This window comes from Cyprinus carpio, chromosome A7, assembly GCF_018340385.1.
Source record: "Cyprinus carpio isolate SPL01 chromosome A7, ASM1834038v1, whole genome shotgun sequence".
In the NCBI taxonomy this organism is placed as follows: domain Eukaryota; kingdom Metazoa; phylum Chordata; class Actinopteri; order Cypriniformes; family Cyprinidae; genus Cyprinus; species Cyprinus carpio.
Window position 1 is genome coordinate 23,283,259 of NC_056578.1, and position 15,815 is coordinate 23,299,073.

At 37.7% G+C, this 15,815-nt stretch overlaps 1 protein-coding gene across 3 annotated transcripts; it reads left to right on the forward strand.

Annotated features, from left to right (window-relative positions):
* Positions 1-1,090: 1,090 nt before the first annotated feature.
* Positions 1,091-15,558, forward strand: LOC109105154 (tyrosine-protein phosphatase non-receptor type 5-like). 3 transcript variants are annotated; one of them, XM_042760478.1, is made up of 15 exons: positions 1,092-1,482; positions 3,520-3,634; positions 3,727-3,793; positions 6,230-6,427; positions 8,009-8,119; positions 8,230-8,307; positions 8,510-8,745; positions 9,131-9,317; positions 9,410-9,494; positions 9,604-9,683; positions 10,165-10,302; positions 11,253-11,363; positions 13,069-13,229; positions 13,318-13,431; positions 13,684-15,558. In XM_042760478.1, the coding sequence occupies exons 4-15, from the start codon at positions 6,260-6,262 to the stop codon at positions 13,775-13,777; spliced, it is 1,563 nt and encodes a 520-aa protein (XP_042616412.1). In that variant the 5' UTR covers positions 1,092-1,482; positions 3,520-3,634; positions 3,727-3,793; positions 6,230-6,259; the 3' UTR covers positions 13,778-15,558. The 3 variants fall into 3 exon arrangements, with proteins under 3 accessions (XP_042616414.1, XP_042616412.1, XP_042616413.1); XM_042760479.1 differs by lacking the exon at positions 1,092-1,482 and having other exon boundaries at positions 1,791-3,634; XM_042760480.1 differs by lacking the exons at positions 3,520-3,634; positions 3,727-3,793 and having other exon boundaries at positions 1,091-1,482.
* The last annotated feature ends 257 nt before the right edge of the window (positions 15,559-15,815 follow it).

Sequence of the window (15,815 nt, forward strand, 5' to 3'; positions counted from 1 at the left end):
TCTTATCTCCCCGCTCACAATAGAAGCTTTTTTTTTCTTTTACCGCACCAATCGCAGCACTAAACACTTTTCTAAACTGTAACTTCCTTTGCAAAATATGGGTGCCAATTTGTAGTGCTTAAACTAGTCTCCATTCAAGTCCTTCATTCAATGTACATGTAGTTTTTAGAAATAAATCTATATAAGTAATAGCACAATGCAAAATTTGAGGACTCATAGTGGGGGACGAGGTAAGGGAGGGTTAGAGACATGTTCAAGCATCAGCAAAAAGTACATAACAGTGTGTGTTTGGAGATATATTTAGGTATTATTTGGAAAAGTTTTAGATGCCATTTAGGGGAAACAGTGAAGCAGTTCTTGGAAACAGAGGATGCTTGCTTTCCTAAGGTGTTTGAAGTAGAATATATGTGTATAAATTTAAGGCTGGTCTAAAGTTAGGTTCCGTCAGGACAGTATCTATGCCACCCCTCCCACAGAAACAGAAGCCATACTAGCCACAACCAGCAGCTCACAGCAGCAGCCATACCAGCTTCCATCACTACAACGGCAGCAGCAACCACACCAACCTCTTTAGAGAAATACCGACTAAGCAACACAAATAGTTTCCATACATGCACATATAGATATAGATACATATAGATGCTAATAGGACTTTAGAGTCTCACAATCAAAGAGTTTCCAAAATTGTAACCCAAGGCCTCCAAAACTCATGCTGCGTTTGCGTATGATGACCACAGGTGGCGCTGCTGACGTGGTCATCAATGCAGACTACAGAAAAGCACCACTAGATGGAAGCAGTTACTTGTAGAATAAATAGTCTGTGGGGTTTTAAAACTGAAAAATGTAAGAAAGAAAGAAAGAATGAAAGAAAGAAAGAAAGAAAAATTGGAATTGGAATGTGAATGAAAACAAATTCTCACGTCAGATTCACTAAAATGTGACAGACCCTCTTGCGCAAAACATCCAGTACGTTTTCATGTGCTTTCATTTGCTTTAGAAAATGACGCAGTTGCTGCGAGCGCCGAGGGGACTGAATAGAGAAGAGGGCACTAAAGTGCATCCCTCCACCCCATTCTACTCTGAGATACGTTGCCTAGGTTACACCTCTAGCTGCCACCTGAAGCGAAGAATCGCACCATCCGCCTCGCGGAAGACAATACCTCACACGTCAACACCTATTGAAAACCGCACAAAGGGGATCTCACGAAACAAAAATATAGGCTTCTCGGTAGAGAGAGTCAGAGCATATTGAGACACGAGCGCGCTCACGCACGCACGCACTCAGACCCTCCTCATTATTGTGATTGTCAGTACAGAGAGGCGGGCTCTTATGGAGGGCCGCTGTTCGGCTCTGCAGCGACTGCAGCGTCTCCCGCTGCCTGCTCTTCCTCCGCGCGCGTCTCCGAGAGCGCTGTGATGTGAATATTAATGATGCTGCGCGAATCTCCGCGCTCATTTCCACAGCTTTCACCCATCTGAGAGGTAAGAGCGCATCCGTATTTCGCCGTATACGGTGCGGTTCGCATTATTATTCAGTGTCCATCTCATGCTGTGGAAGCGCGCGTCATGTTTTTAGGATGCTGGAGTGTTGTTCTCAATGAAGAGGCGAAGCGAGTCAATGAGCGAGGTCTTTCAGTATGGAGCCTGTACGCATATTTATACTGGCTGTTTCGTTCTTAAAAACTACCTCACCTTTGGGATGTGTCATTCTAGCTATCATGAGAAAACATTTGGCGGTCTTTGGATCCATCGAAGTAAATGGTCTTTTTGTTTATGATGACGAATAACTGATGTACTTTATCAGTATGTTATATAGGAGGATAATTTTACATAACCAATTGGATGGGTTTTTGGGAGATAGAGGGACGCATTTGTGATCCTTAAATGGCATTCAACAAGTGTAGAGTATCTCATTCTGCTATGTGCCTGATATTCTCCAGATAGGCTGCCATCCTGTGTGTGTGTGTGTGTGTGTGTGTGTGTGTGTCTATCTGATTGCTTGACTCTGTGATATGTGGGGGCTCTATGCAGTCAGACTATTATATTTTCAGCTTTTCTTATTTTTTTTGAGCTTTCGATTGAATAATTCAGACTTTGGGTCAATGTAATGACTGTTAGTGCAGGAATTGTTTTTTTAGAAAGGGTTGTTTGCTTTTAGTCAATGTATTAAGCCAATGAGACTCTATCTGTCTGGCTATTAGATGGGGAGGGAGACTGGTCCAAATAATCCTCTGGCCATGATTTCAGTCTCTCTCGTTCTCTCTCATTCTTTCTCTCCCGTCTGTGGCCCTGTGTTTGTCATTTCTTTCTCTGAAATGTATACAACCAAATAATCATATCAGCTATGTGTTTCAGAGGTGGAGAACGAGACAGAGAGGTGGGTTCTTTTGAAAACCATGCCTTCATTCTTGGAAATCAAAGGTGGAGCGCAATACTGGGCCCAGTCTGCAGAACAAAAGCACACTGATTTAACTCATCCAGCATAAAGCGTAATCCTCTCATACGAGCAAGCACATTGAAACACCGGCCTTATAGTGTAGGGCTGCTATTAAGCAGGCAATCTCTCTCTCTCTCTCTCTCTCTCTCTCTCTCTCTCTCTTGCACTCTCTCATGCTGTTCTCTTTAATCAAAACAATTTACATGGAAAAATCTGTATTCCCATTAGCTAATTCATTGCTGTGGAAAAAATGCTTCCTTTATGGATAAAGACTTCTAATGTGTCCAAAATAAAAATAAGGCCATGTTGAACTGCCAACAGTTAATGCCATCCATTGTTGTTGTTAAAAGCGTTGCTGACATATTAACTTTGTTTTAATCTCAGACTATAGTTCAGCAATAGTGTGTAGGACGTAGAGTCTGCTTAATTTTAAAATGCGGAGGCCGTGGAATATGTCTGTTTAGTTTATGCTGTTAATGTGTGTTTGTGTGTATAGTTTTGGGTTGGCTAGCTATAGATTAAAAGAGCTCAGTACAATGAATTTGCATCTCAGTGGAAACTGAAAAAAGAAACAGATTTCATATTTGTTTCAAACACAAAAGGCAGGAAATGTCTTTAAATGTTGCCGGAGCCAGATGGGAACTGTATTTCTCCTTTTTATTCCACTATAGATTGTGTCTGCTGCATTATCCCTTTGCGTGTCTGTGTGTGTGGGTGTTAGAGTGTGTATAACTGTGTGTGTGTGTGTCTGTGTGTGTGTGTGTGTGTGGAGGGGGTGTTGATTGTGGTTCTATATAAACCGTTTGCTGCTGAGTGTATTTGTTTCCATGGTTACCCCCATGCCAATGGAGATCACGTCATCGCCAGACCAGACCTCTGCAGCTATTGTTTACTGATTGTAGAGGAGAGGACTGAATGTGTGATCGTGTTTTAGATACGTTCCACACAGACCTTAAGTTCTTCCTTGTTTGTTGGTCTTTTGTCTCGCCTGTTGCTTATACTGCATTTAATTCCTGGATGTCTTGCTTGGATTCATCATATCTCCTGCTATATTTTGACCACCTGTCATTTTTCTGTGATAGACACTCATGAAGGGCTATTTATTCGATACTGCTCAGTGACTCCTGTTGGTTGACTTGGCACGCAGTGTCCTCTGCTTGTATCACCATCTGTAGCGCTCCGTACAGAGCTGCATGAGTAAGAATGATCATCTACTGCTCTATATATTGACATTTTAATGCAATGCAAATAGTTTCTATTTTTCTAATTTTTCTTCTCACTACTCCTAGTTTGTTTTAGGTCCTGACAGAGGAGTTTGTCACTGTCATGTGAGCCTAACTTTGCTTTTTTTATACAGTAAGTCCTTTATTGTTTCTTTATGAAGTATGTCTGTTCTTTCTTTCTCACAAAGAGAATACTTTGGATTGTGGTGTGGTTTATGAAATCCATGCATTTGTGAGTTTTTATTGTATACACACAACATTAGCACAAGAGTGCTTTAAGTTTATCTTAAAAATTAAGTTTTAATAATTAAGATAAGTTTATAATATATTTAAATATAATAAATCAATTATAAATAATAGTAATAAAGATATATTAATTTCAATATTAAGTTAATTATTGTTCATATAGTTCAGTAAGAAAGGAAGTGAAGTTATAATTTTAAAATCTGATGTTTTACATTTCTGAAAATGAAAAGTTTCTTTACGAACAAATTAAGCATAGTTTAATTCAGTTAATTAAATATTAAGTTCAATTTTATATATATATATATATATATATATATATATATATATACACACACTGCCATTCAAAAGTTTACGGTCAGTAAAAAAAAAAAAAATCAAACGGACCCCAAACTTTGAATGGTAATGTAGTTATAACTGACAAATGAATACAGGTTGTAATTTAAAATTCTGATGTTTTTAGTCTATAAAAAATGAAGACATCATTATGTGAGGATAAATGAAAACATTCAGGCTTATCGTTGTTATTAAAAACACTTTTACTGAGATTATTGAATTCTCTGTGGAGAGAGAGGACACCAATGTTGTCAAATCATTTAAGAATTAAAAACATAGTTTCCCTTTTTAAATATTTTTTGTTGTGGCCCATTTCATTCTTGGTTTCTGCAAAGGCTGTTCTTTCTTCATCTTTCCCTGTTATACAGTTTGTGGCTGGGAACTGAATGCTGATTGAGCAAGTGGCATGAGATGATTATGCTTAGGTTTGATGAAAGACAATCTGTGAAGGGTGTGTACTTGTATGTGTGTGTGTGTGCGTGTATCCTTCAACAGAGCGATCTCTTCTCTTTATAGCTCATTCTGACAATTCAAGAGCATCCGGCTGCAGCATGAATAGAGCACAGGAATAAATAAATTAAAAATATTCATCACAGAAGAGAGGTAAAAGAAGGGGGAGGTTAAGATGGATAGAGGTGAAATGGATGGAAGAAGACCGTTCGCAGATGAGGGTCAGAGGTATGTAGAGAGAGGGGTAAACAACATAAAGAAAGATGAAAGCAGAAAGGAATAGGGAAAAGAAGAGAGGAAAGGAGAAATGCACAGAAGAGAAGTGATGAGTTGAGGGTCAGAGAGAGAGAAAGGAGTGAAAGAAAGGGGGATGGGTGTGTTTGTTGCTGAAGTGACTGTTTTTCTTGTAAATGTGTGTGCGTGCGTGTGCGTGTGTGTGTGTGTGTGTGTGTGTGTGTGTGTGTGTGTGTGTGTGTGTGTGTGTGTGTGGAGCTGGTGTATTGATCAGAGTGATCCACTCCAGCATTGAATGTTGACTCTGCACTAAAGGTGACACACAGCCTTCTTTTTTCGTCTGACTCCACACACACACACACACACACACACACACACACACACACACCACACACACAAACATATATATATATATATATATATATATATATATATATGAATTGTTACCATGCTACCTATATCAAAATATTGGTACGTTTCAAAATGTTTCTTTAAATTGTACCCTTTAAATCTTTTCTAAATTAAAATAGTCACTTTAGGACAAATATTTATGTGAATCAAAATCAGAACATGGTTGTCATGGATTTATGAATCTTTGGATTTATCAAAATTATATTGACTGGTTTATTCATGGTTGAATCTCAGTTGGAATTCTGTTGAAATTCATCTTTAACTTTGACAAAGCAGTGATGTTGTACACCTTTAATTTTTGAAAAGTGATAGTCACTGTCAGTGCACAGTGAAGTGGTTAAATATTAAACACATTGTGTCATAAGCATTTCTGCTGTGAAAAAAGAAAGAAAGTGATAAAAATTTGATCAGCAGTAACTCAAATGATGTGGGAATATTTCGGCATCGACTTCAACTCACATGTGTTAAAACAGTAGACTAAACAGTAATCATGCAAAATTAGATGGTGAATGTAATGCAATTAGAATAACATTACTCACTGCTGCTCAAACCTCAAATCTTTTCTTAATGCTAATCATTATGGATCTTGTGATAAGACTGCTATAGCACAGTTCACACTGTAAATGGCATAACACCCCGTGTTAGCGTTATGTCCGCAGCACTGTCTCATTTGCATAGTCCACCTCTAAATGTGTCATTCCTCCCACAGCAATGCCATGAATTATGAGACTGTACTGCAGAAGCTGTAGTGTACTACTCTGTGATTACATTCAGCTGCATTGCTGCTGTTTGCTCTAAATTAGCTGTTCATTTTATTTTTGCTGTATATTTTTACACCCATTTTATTATCTTCTGCCTCTAGTAGAAAACATGGTTTTCTCTGTGTCTGTTTCAGCTGTTTAAAGACAGGACGTTTTAATACAGTATGGCAGAAGCCCCTGTTGGAGAGGACGCACCTAAAGAGCAGGAGGATGCCACCCCACTTACCCACGATCCCCTGCCAGGGGTTGGGATTGCTCTATGGGAAAGAATATTGAAAGCAAGTGTTACAGCTGGTGCTTTCCTCCTGCTGTACACACTGTCTCAACTCACAGTGAGTTTATGCACATTTCTCAAATAATTAGCAAATAACTCCTTAACACATACATATCACTTTATGCAGATGTGCACACCATTAACTATTAATTGATTTTCATGGCTGTATGTGTGAGAGTGTTTCACTTATGTTCTGGTTTTGTCTAAAAGTGGCAATTTTGGCTTTTAGCTTATTAAGCGGTTTTAAGCAGACTTATGCAGTTGATAATTTTGTTGTGTAGCTAAATTATTTTAGTTTTTTTTTTTTTAAATCATGCAGGTTTTACATGTATAATGAAGGTTTTTGTAAAGTAAATGGACAATAAAACACTTGTTATGGTTTGTTTGAAAATCTGTGTGCTTATATGTCTTTGTGCCTGAATGTGTTTGTGCTAGGGCTGTCAAATGATTAATCACGATTAATCACATCCAAAATAAAAGTTTTGTTTACATAATATATGTATGTGTACAGGGTATATTTATTATGTATATATAAATACACACACATAAATTATATATTTAGAAAATATTTACATGTATATACATTTATATATTTATATTCTTATATTTTATATTATATATAAATATATTTAATATATAAACATAACATATTCTTCTTAAATATATACATGCATGTGTGTGTATTTATATATACATAATAAATATACACAGTATACACACATATATTATGTAAACAAAACTTTTATTTTGGATGTGATTAATCGTGATTAATCATTTGACAGCCCTAGTTTGTGCATGTAAGTATAGAAAAAAACAGTCTGTTCCAGGGTCTGCTGTGATTGAACCTATAGTCAATAACTGCACCGCTTGCCTTCCTGTCTGACAAACCAGCTAACAGCTGTGCAAGACTTATATATACACATAAACTACCATTCAGAAGTTCGGGGTCAACGCTTTATCTTTTTTGAAAGAAATTAATACTTTTATTCAGCAAGGATGCATAAACTTGATCAAGTGACAATAAAGTTATTTAATGTAACAAAAGGTTTCTGTTTCAAATAAATGCTGTTCATTTGAACTTGTTAATCATTAAAGAATCCTGAAAAAAATGTATCATGATTTCCACGAAAATATTTGTGGAAACTGTTTCTTAACAGCAAATCAGCATATAAGAATGATTTCTGAAAGATCATGTGACACTGTAGACTGGAGTAGTGGCTGATGAAAATTAATCTTCGCCATCATTGGAATAGATAACATTTTAAAATATATGAAAATATAAAACAGTTATTTTAAATTCGAATAATATTTCACAATATTTTCTGCATTTTTTAATCAAATAAATGCAACCTCGGTAAGCTTGAGACACTTAACAAAACTCAAAAACAATAAAAATAAAAAAACTTGCCCATCCCAAACTTTTGAACGTTAGTGTAATTGCAAAACAATAATCATTTATTAATTTGAAATTAAACTTGTGGCAAAATACCAAAACACATTTAGTGATTCATATCCAATGTCTCATATCTGTGAGACATTCCTAGTTCGTTGCCATTCCTAGTTGTTGATATGTAAGCAACTGTTGTCTTTTGAAGGGTTTGTGTGTGATATAATAAATGTGTATTGTTAATGTGTTCAGGGTTTGTGGGTCCTTTACATGCTGAATGGATACAGGGCTTTTCCAGCAGCACATAAAGTTTTGGATCTCCTTCAGTACCTTGTCTCCACCAGTGATGCCTATGATCAACAGGTGATGGCGCTAGAGCTGAAATAGCTTCTCTGTCAGAACAGAATGAAAAACTCTGATGTGAAAGAGAATTTAAAAGGGATTCACTATCATATGTCGTTGATCGTCTGCAGATGGAGATATGGAGGGTGGAAAGCTTGTTTCCCCTCATAGCCACACTCTTCTTAGGTGTAGTCATCCTTGGTACTGGAGTGAGTATGTTTTTTAATGTTTTCGCCTTTTGTTACTCAGAGCTTTAGATAAGCCTGTTTATACAATAACTTGATTTCCGTAAAAATTCATTACAGCATGTGCTCAGTACAAAGGGTTGCCGCAGCTTATTTGAAACGAGCATGCACTCATTCCTTTGTGTAAAGCTTGAACTCCCCCCCCCCCCACTTGCTGTCACAACAGACGCTGTTCTGCATTAAAAGCCTGGTGCCTGGCAACCCATCTTGCTTCCCTGACGACCGTCGTCAGTCCATGAGCAGGCAGCCCTCCTTTACATATTCAGAATGGACAGATGCTAAACAGGATTTCTACGAGCTGGATGCTGTTCCGGAGACACCCGTGTTTGACTGCTTCATGGACATGAAGACCGAAGCTGACCCTGCCACTCTCACTGTCAAATCTGTGGGCTTGCAGGAAAGGTGAAAAAATGCTCTTATTTACATCTTATAAATAATTTGTTGTTGTTTGATTTTGGGATGTTTTTTTGTGGCGGTGAGGGTTTGTTTCATTGTTTTATGTTACAGTTTGATGAAATATTTTGATGATTTTATGATTATAAATATAGTGGTGATGATGGAAAGGCTAACCACTTGAGTCATAATTAAACATTAAAAAGCGATTGTTAAATATTTTAAATACAGATGAATTCCCTTTTCATTTATTCAGGATGTCATATTCTAAAGTGTGTAAAACAGAAACGTAGTCAAAGTACATGTGACCTGTTCTTACTAATTTTACAAGCTTTAATAAAGAACTTGAAAATGCATCTGAAATCACATTGTTTTGCATTGGGGACATTTTCAGGAGAGGTTCTAACGTGTCGCTGACGTTGGACATGTGCACCCCTGGTACTACAGAGCCCTATGGAGCGCTGCTGTCCCCTAGAGAGCAGAGCACACAGGAATACCTGCAGAACGCATCCAACCTGCTCACCCCCGAGCAGCTGCACAAGCGCGCACTGGACGACGCTGCACTGCAGGCCGAGTTCTATGTGAGTATCACTCTCAGTAACATCAGTGTACTCTATAAAACAGTGATTGTAACATGATTCCACTTCTTATCTTGTGCATCTGGTGGAAACAGGAAACACCCATGAACTTCGTGGACCCAAAAGAATATAATTTTCCTGGCGTGGTGAGGAAGAATCGCTACAAAACCATACTACCAAGTGTGTATAATACTCTGTATATAGTAAAATGTGGAAATGGCTAATGAGGTTTGTTACTGATGATGCTGCCATATCTTTGTATTTGTAAGATCTTACCTCTAAATTGCAGACACACACAGCAGAGTTTGCTTACAAGCAAAAGAGGAAGGCGATTTTCTCAGCACCTACATCAACGCTAATTATTTGAAGGTGGGTGTGTGTTAGCATCAAATGAAAATCTTATTTTGACTGTTGATAAACTATGTAAGCTGTGATGTGTTCACTTTTAATAAACTGAACAAATTAGTTTGTGATGAAACAACCAAATCTTTAGTTGTTAATCATTTAGCATGGTCTAAATATTGTTTCATTCTTGCAATATTTCTGTAACAGTCTGTCATTTGTCCTTTAAGTTAAGGTAATAAATGTATAAACCCTAACATTTATTTATTTATTTTACATTTTTAGCTGAGTAAAGCTTTTTTTTATGTCAGTAGCTTTTCTGATTTATTCTGAGATCACAAGTTATTAATTTTGGGAGACTAGATCATGTTTGAAAAATAACCATATTATGTGAGCAGGTGAATGCACTATTTCTAATCAAGTAGAAGTGCAAAAGGCTGAAAAGTTAAGGCTCTCTAATCAGCCATATAAGGTTCTTTTTTTGTTCAAATTTGCTTTTTTCCTTTAGGGCTATGGAGGGAAAGAAAAGGCATACATCGCTACACAGGGTCCAACTGTAAACACAGTGGGGGATTTCTGGAAGATGGTTTGGCAGGAGCGCTGTCCCATTATTGTCATGATCACCAACATTGAAGAAAAAAATGAGGTCTGGATATATCCACACATATCACATGATTGGGATGAATCAGTGTTTCATGCTAAGCAATTAAACATCTTTGAGATATTTTAATTATTATTATGTATTCTCTCTTTAATTATCAGGGTTATGCAAACTTGAATTAACACTAAATAGTTCTTGTCCAGGACCTACAGTAGTGCTGTCACTATTCGATACTGAGCACTAACTCAGGCTGAACATAAGATCACTTATTATATTCCCAATTTGTATGTATTATATTACTTATTTTTTAAATAAGTATATTATATTACTTATATTACTAATTTGTAAAGATGTGATTGAGGTGATTTTGACTCTTTACCTGCCTTGCAATACTTAGGTGAATTCTAGTGAGTTTTCAGGAATCATGAATAGGATTTGTCTTAATTGAGCGTCAGCGTCAGTTCTGGCAGGCCAGGTAGTCAAGATGCTGCTAATGCTATTTGCTAACAACACTGTCCCCTCGCTGCTCAATGGCCAAAGCTCAAACAAGGCACCCTATTTTAAACACATTCAGTTTGCTCATACAGGCTGCTGCTTGCTTCTGCTTCCCGCCACCTCCCCAGCTCCTCCTTATGCATAACGTGGCATTTGCTTTGTCATGTTGCCTGCTCTGTTCACAGGGGGGATATTTTAGCTCCCACAGTCCTAAACTGTGTGAGCGTTCCCTAATGCTGCTGCTGCTGTCCTCTGACTCTCTGCTATTTCATGGTGCTCATGAAAGGTCAGAGGACTCCCTGAACAGAGCCATACCGCCAAATTTCAATTCAGGAACATCAACTTGTTTGCAATCTATTCAATAAAAATTCTTAAATTATTTTTATTGTCTGTGTGTTCTTGACTTAATGGACCTGACAGAAATGGTTTAAAATGGGCTTTGCTGGACTGAATAAAAAAATATGAATCGAATAAAACATATTTGTGTGTGTGTCCCACAGAAATGCACAGAATACTGGCCAGAGGACAGTGTCATCTGTGAAGGTATCGAGATCACTGTCAAACAGGTCATCCAGGCAGATGACTACAGTTTAAGGATTTTCACTGTGAAGGTTTGTTTTGTGTTTGAGTGTGTGTGTGTGTGTGTGTGTGTGTGTGTGTGTTCACACACAGAGAGAAGAGCCGTTTTTACTGTGAGGAACAGGCTTGAGTTTGATGCATCATGTGATTATATCTAGGTTGTTTATGTCGAAAGGTTTTAATAAAAATAACTGATTTGATTTTTTTCTGTTTTATATGCTTTTTAACTTATATTTAACTTTTTAAATATATACTTAATTGGTTGCCAAGCATCATGGCATTTATTGTATTTTTTTTAATTATTAGTATTAAATTTGGCTAAATTTGACCAACTAAAAGAGTAGAATATACACACATCAAAAAAGTTGCATCGAAGGCTCTATCTTGGTCTACACAAAATGTGGGATATGTCATGTGTCATGTGACCATGCCCTGAGGGTACCCTAGCAGTTTGATGATAGTGCCACCTACAGGTTAATATGGCATTACAACATTGCAGCAACTTTGAATTTGTTTATAGCCCATGAAAAACACTGACTGACTGTATCATATTTTGCATACTCTTTTAAAGTAGAATTTAGAGACTAAAAAAGGTGAAATCTGAGAATGCTGTGTTTAAAAGCCATCACTTTTTAAAAGTAATTTCTACTTGTCAAGTCTAATTTCTCTTTTCAAGTTTCTTTCATGTAGAGATTACAACTAATAAAGACAAGACTAATATATACGGAAGAGTCTAAACTCATAAAAGTTTGTGTGAAAGAGAAGAAAGATGAGAGGGACAGAAAGAGAGAAGTCTAGGTCGAGCGCAATATTTTTTTTGCTTCTAAGTATGTTTTCTACTGTTTCCTCTGGAGGCATGGATGTCATGGCAACAAATATTCTTAGCAATGCAGTGTTTCACATAAAATGTAGTTAATCACAAAATCTGTGTAAGATATCTTAAAGAGATATATCAAACAATGTGTATATATATGTTACTATGGGCGTCATTTGGTCTGTGTATACACAAGAGCATGGCTAGACCCTTTTCACTGGGACACGAGCCCCAGTAAAATATTACTGATGGTGGAGATTACCTTATGTCGTGTGTCTTTTCTGTGGGTTGTTTAGAATCAAAACAAGCTGTTTGTGAATGAATCATTATTGATCTAATCAGTCAAATGGGTTTGCAAAATCTTTTTCATGATTTTTCATGCAAAATTGTTCATGATTCAGTTTAATTCATTTGAACAGTACCCCAGTACTGATGAAAGGCTAGAAACGCTCCTGTGTATAAATGTGTGTTAAGCAGGGTACACACTATACAACAGTGCTTTACAACTGTTGCTTGTCAGACTGTACTAACACGATCCCAGGTATAAGCTGTTAAATCTCATTAAAAATAGGCATAGGCATAGTTTTTACATCATCAATCCATGACACATCTGATGACGGTGATGTGTGTGGAGCAAGCTGTGTTTTTTCTGTCTTCCTAAAGGTTCTTGATTTAGCAGTTGTCATAGGAGAAGCCACAATGCAGAATTTTATCAGATTGCAGTAGTCATCAATCCGCTGTCAGCAAAAATGCCAAACTAGTTATCAAAAGTTACAGATTTTGGCCTAGGATCAGAGGAATCTTGTGGGATTTGCCAAATTTGTCTCATATGGCCAAATTGTGGTCAAATTTTTGGAGTGTGAACACAGCTTTAATGAACTGCAAATGTGCATTTACATGTTGGTGGATGTTTGTGTGTGTAGAGTGAGGGTGAGGAGCGCACTCTCAGACAGTACTGGTACACATCCTGGCCAGATCAGAAAACTCCAGACAAGGCCCCGCCTCTTTTGGAGTTGGTTAAGGAAGTGGAAGAAGCGAGGAAACAGGCTCCGCTCAACAGTGGCCCTGTCATTGTCCACTGCAGGTAACACACATTTTTCAAAAAAGCTGTTAAAGTGACATAGTACAAAGATAAAGCTAATATATTCAAACAGTGATTTCTCTACTCTCAGTGCAGGGATTGGACGCACTGGCTGTTTCATTGCTACCTCCATCTTGTGCCAGCAGCTGAACAACGAAGGGGTGGTTGACATCCTGAAAACCACTAGCCAGCTACGCTTGGACAGGTAAAATATATATGTATATATACACTGTACATTCTTTTAAACACAAGAGTCAGTTTGAGTACTGAGACAGCAGCAGAATAAATGTTAGCTGTTTGGCCTCAGTGGTGTCCGGGCCAACCTGAAGTCATGGAGAAAAATCCTTGCAAGACCATTAGGCTATTGTTAAGTGCGAAGTTGGACTGCTAGATGCTATTAAGTACATTAACAGTTGGCCTCATGTTGTTGTTGTTGTTGTTGTTGTTGTGCTTTTAGAGGCGGCATGATCCAGACAGCGGAGCAGTATCAGTTTGTTCATCATGTACTCAGCCTGTATGAAAGACTGCTTCGGAAGACCTCAGAAGAGTAAAGCCTCCATGAGCGCACAACCTTCACATCACTCCTCACAGAGCAGTTGACCTTCATCCGAACACATGGGGCTGGGACTGACCCTCAGTACCTAAAGTCTCATGTCTTCAAACACAACAGAAGTTTAGGCTGAATGTCATTTTAGGAGCAGACCCAATATTAGATTCAGTCTAATCTCCAATACCTAAACCCCACATCGATTGACCAATCAGTTATTAAATATACTTTTTCTTTATTCATTGCCATAACAGTAACACAACAGACATATACAGTAGCGGTAAGTTGTATCATACACAAGTACTGCCCACATACGGTAATAACGCTCAGCAGACCATCCGTGCTCAAATATGACAATGTTTGAATGCGTGCATACTTCATATGCAGTGGTATGATGAACACAATAACAAGCAGACACCAAGGCCTCCATCGATGATGTAAATTTAACATTAGGTTTAGGGACCTCTTCAATTTCTGAGCCTACAAATACAGCAATTTCGCTTTTACTGCTAAGACATTTTTACAGGATTTGTAACTCAGTGTTAAGATAAGATTTGTTGTAAAGTGTGCGTGTACATGTGTGTGTGTGTGAGATAGTATCACAGAAACAGAAGGAGAAAGAGAGGTAATGTTTACTATGTGTTCGATGATTATCAGACTTTAACTCCGGATGTGTGGTCGGTCGGTCTCTAGAAGAGGTTAGCCTGCCACATTTAATACAAAATGGCCTTAATATGTGTCTTTCTGTTCGTACTGGGGTCTTTATGGTTGTGTGTAAATGTTGTCGGGCGGAGCTAAAGGCAGTGTGGTGTTACAGCCTGTCATCGTCTCATTTGGTAAGACTGAGAGAGGGACAGAGACTGGTCTCCGTACAGAATGATGTACATTTTTTCCTCAGCATACCTTTGCCTTCTCGGTTTGCGTGTTGTCGGACGCTATATCATGTGAAGCATTTTAGTTGGACTCTAAAAAGCATTGATGCTGCACCTCAAGGTTTTATGTATCAAAATGCCGAAACACTGTATCCAACTAATGTTAAATTTGTAAATCATAGCTTGTATCAATAGCTAAAATAATGACAATGGGACATATATAGTTGTGATGTTTTTTTTGTTGTTGTTTTGTTTTTTATGAGCTTGTTTTACTCTGGTTACATTTAACATTGTTTATATGTGGGTCTGCGTATCTGATTAGTTAAGATGTATAATCAGTATTTGCCCGAGTCGGCAGCTCGTACAGCTTTGCTGAGACTTGCAGTTTGCATGAGCAAGTACTTTTTGAACTTCTTTTTAATTATGAGCAAGGAAATGTTTCAATTGCAAGCAGACATCTGTGTGTGATTATGTGCAAAAGCTTCTGATGCTGTTGGAATAAGCATCTTCAATCGAATCGACGGTCCCATGTGATCCAGCTTGAAGTACCAATGCAAGTTCTTCTTAGAAATGTTTTAGGCAGTACTGCTACCACCCTAATTGTCTCCAGTTGTTCTCGAGCTAGTCATACTGTATGTCCTCAAAATGATGTTTCCTTCCAGGCAGCTCTGAGCTGAAATTAGGAAGTTTACAGAAGCTTGAAAACACCTTTTGTTACACAAGAGATTGTACTTTTTTTGTAAGTGTTGTTAGTTCAAGGCCTCATGATAGTTTGCCAGAAATGAGAATGACTTCCATCCACATGCTTTAATCGCTGCTGTTATAGTCTTGCAGAACTGCTTCCGTGTTTTAGTTGGTACTAAGTGAATATTATTATTTGTTTTATTGAACTGACATATTCGTCCTATTTATTGAAAGAGTTTTGTCTGTTTTTGTGCTGTTGTTACACTGCCAAAGACTGTAGTGATTGGTCCATACCACAAAACCTGAACAATCCTAATTCTATATTTACACACTTTGAAAACTCAAGTTTTAACACCAACATGTGGAATTGTGTACATGTAAGAAACCAGCATTTATATATTTTTAAAGTGAAAAATCTGAATTCCCACAGTAAAACCGGTTATCTCACTTACCCAGCCTAGCTTTGAACAGTTTATCTTTTCTTAC

Bases quoted from the DNA above. Each gene is read 5' to 3' on its own strand.
- LOC109105154 (XM_042760480.1), top strand. From the start codon at position 6,260: ATGGCAGAAGCCCCTGTTGGAGAGGACGCACCTAAAGAGCAGGAGGAT. The intron at 8,308-8,509 runs GTGAGTATGTTT...CTGTCACAACAG, and splicing joins TAGTCATCCTTGGTACTGGA to ACGCTGTTCTGCATTAAAAG. The intron at 9,318-9,409 runs GTGAGTATCACT...TGGTGGAAACAG, and splicing joins CACTGCAGGCCGAGTTCTAT to GAAACACCCATGAACTTCGT.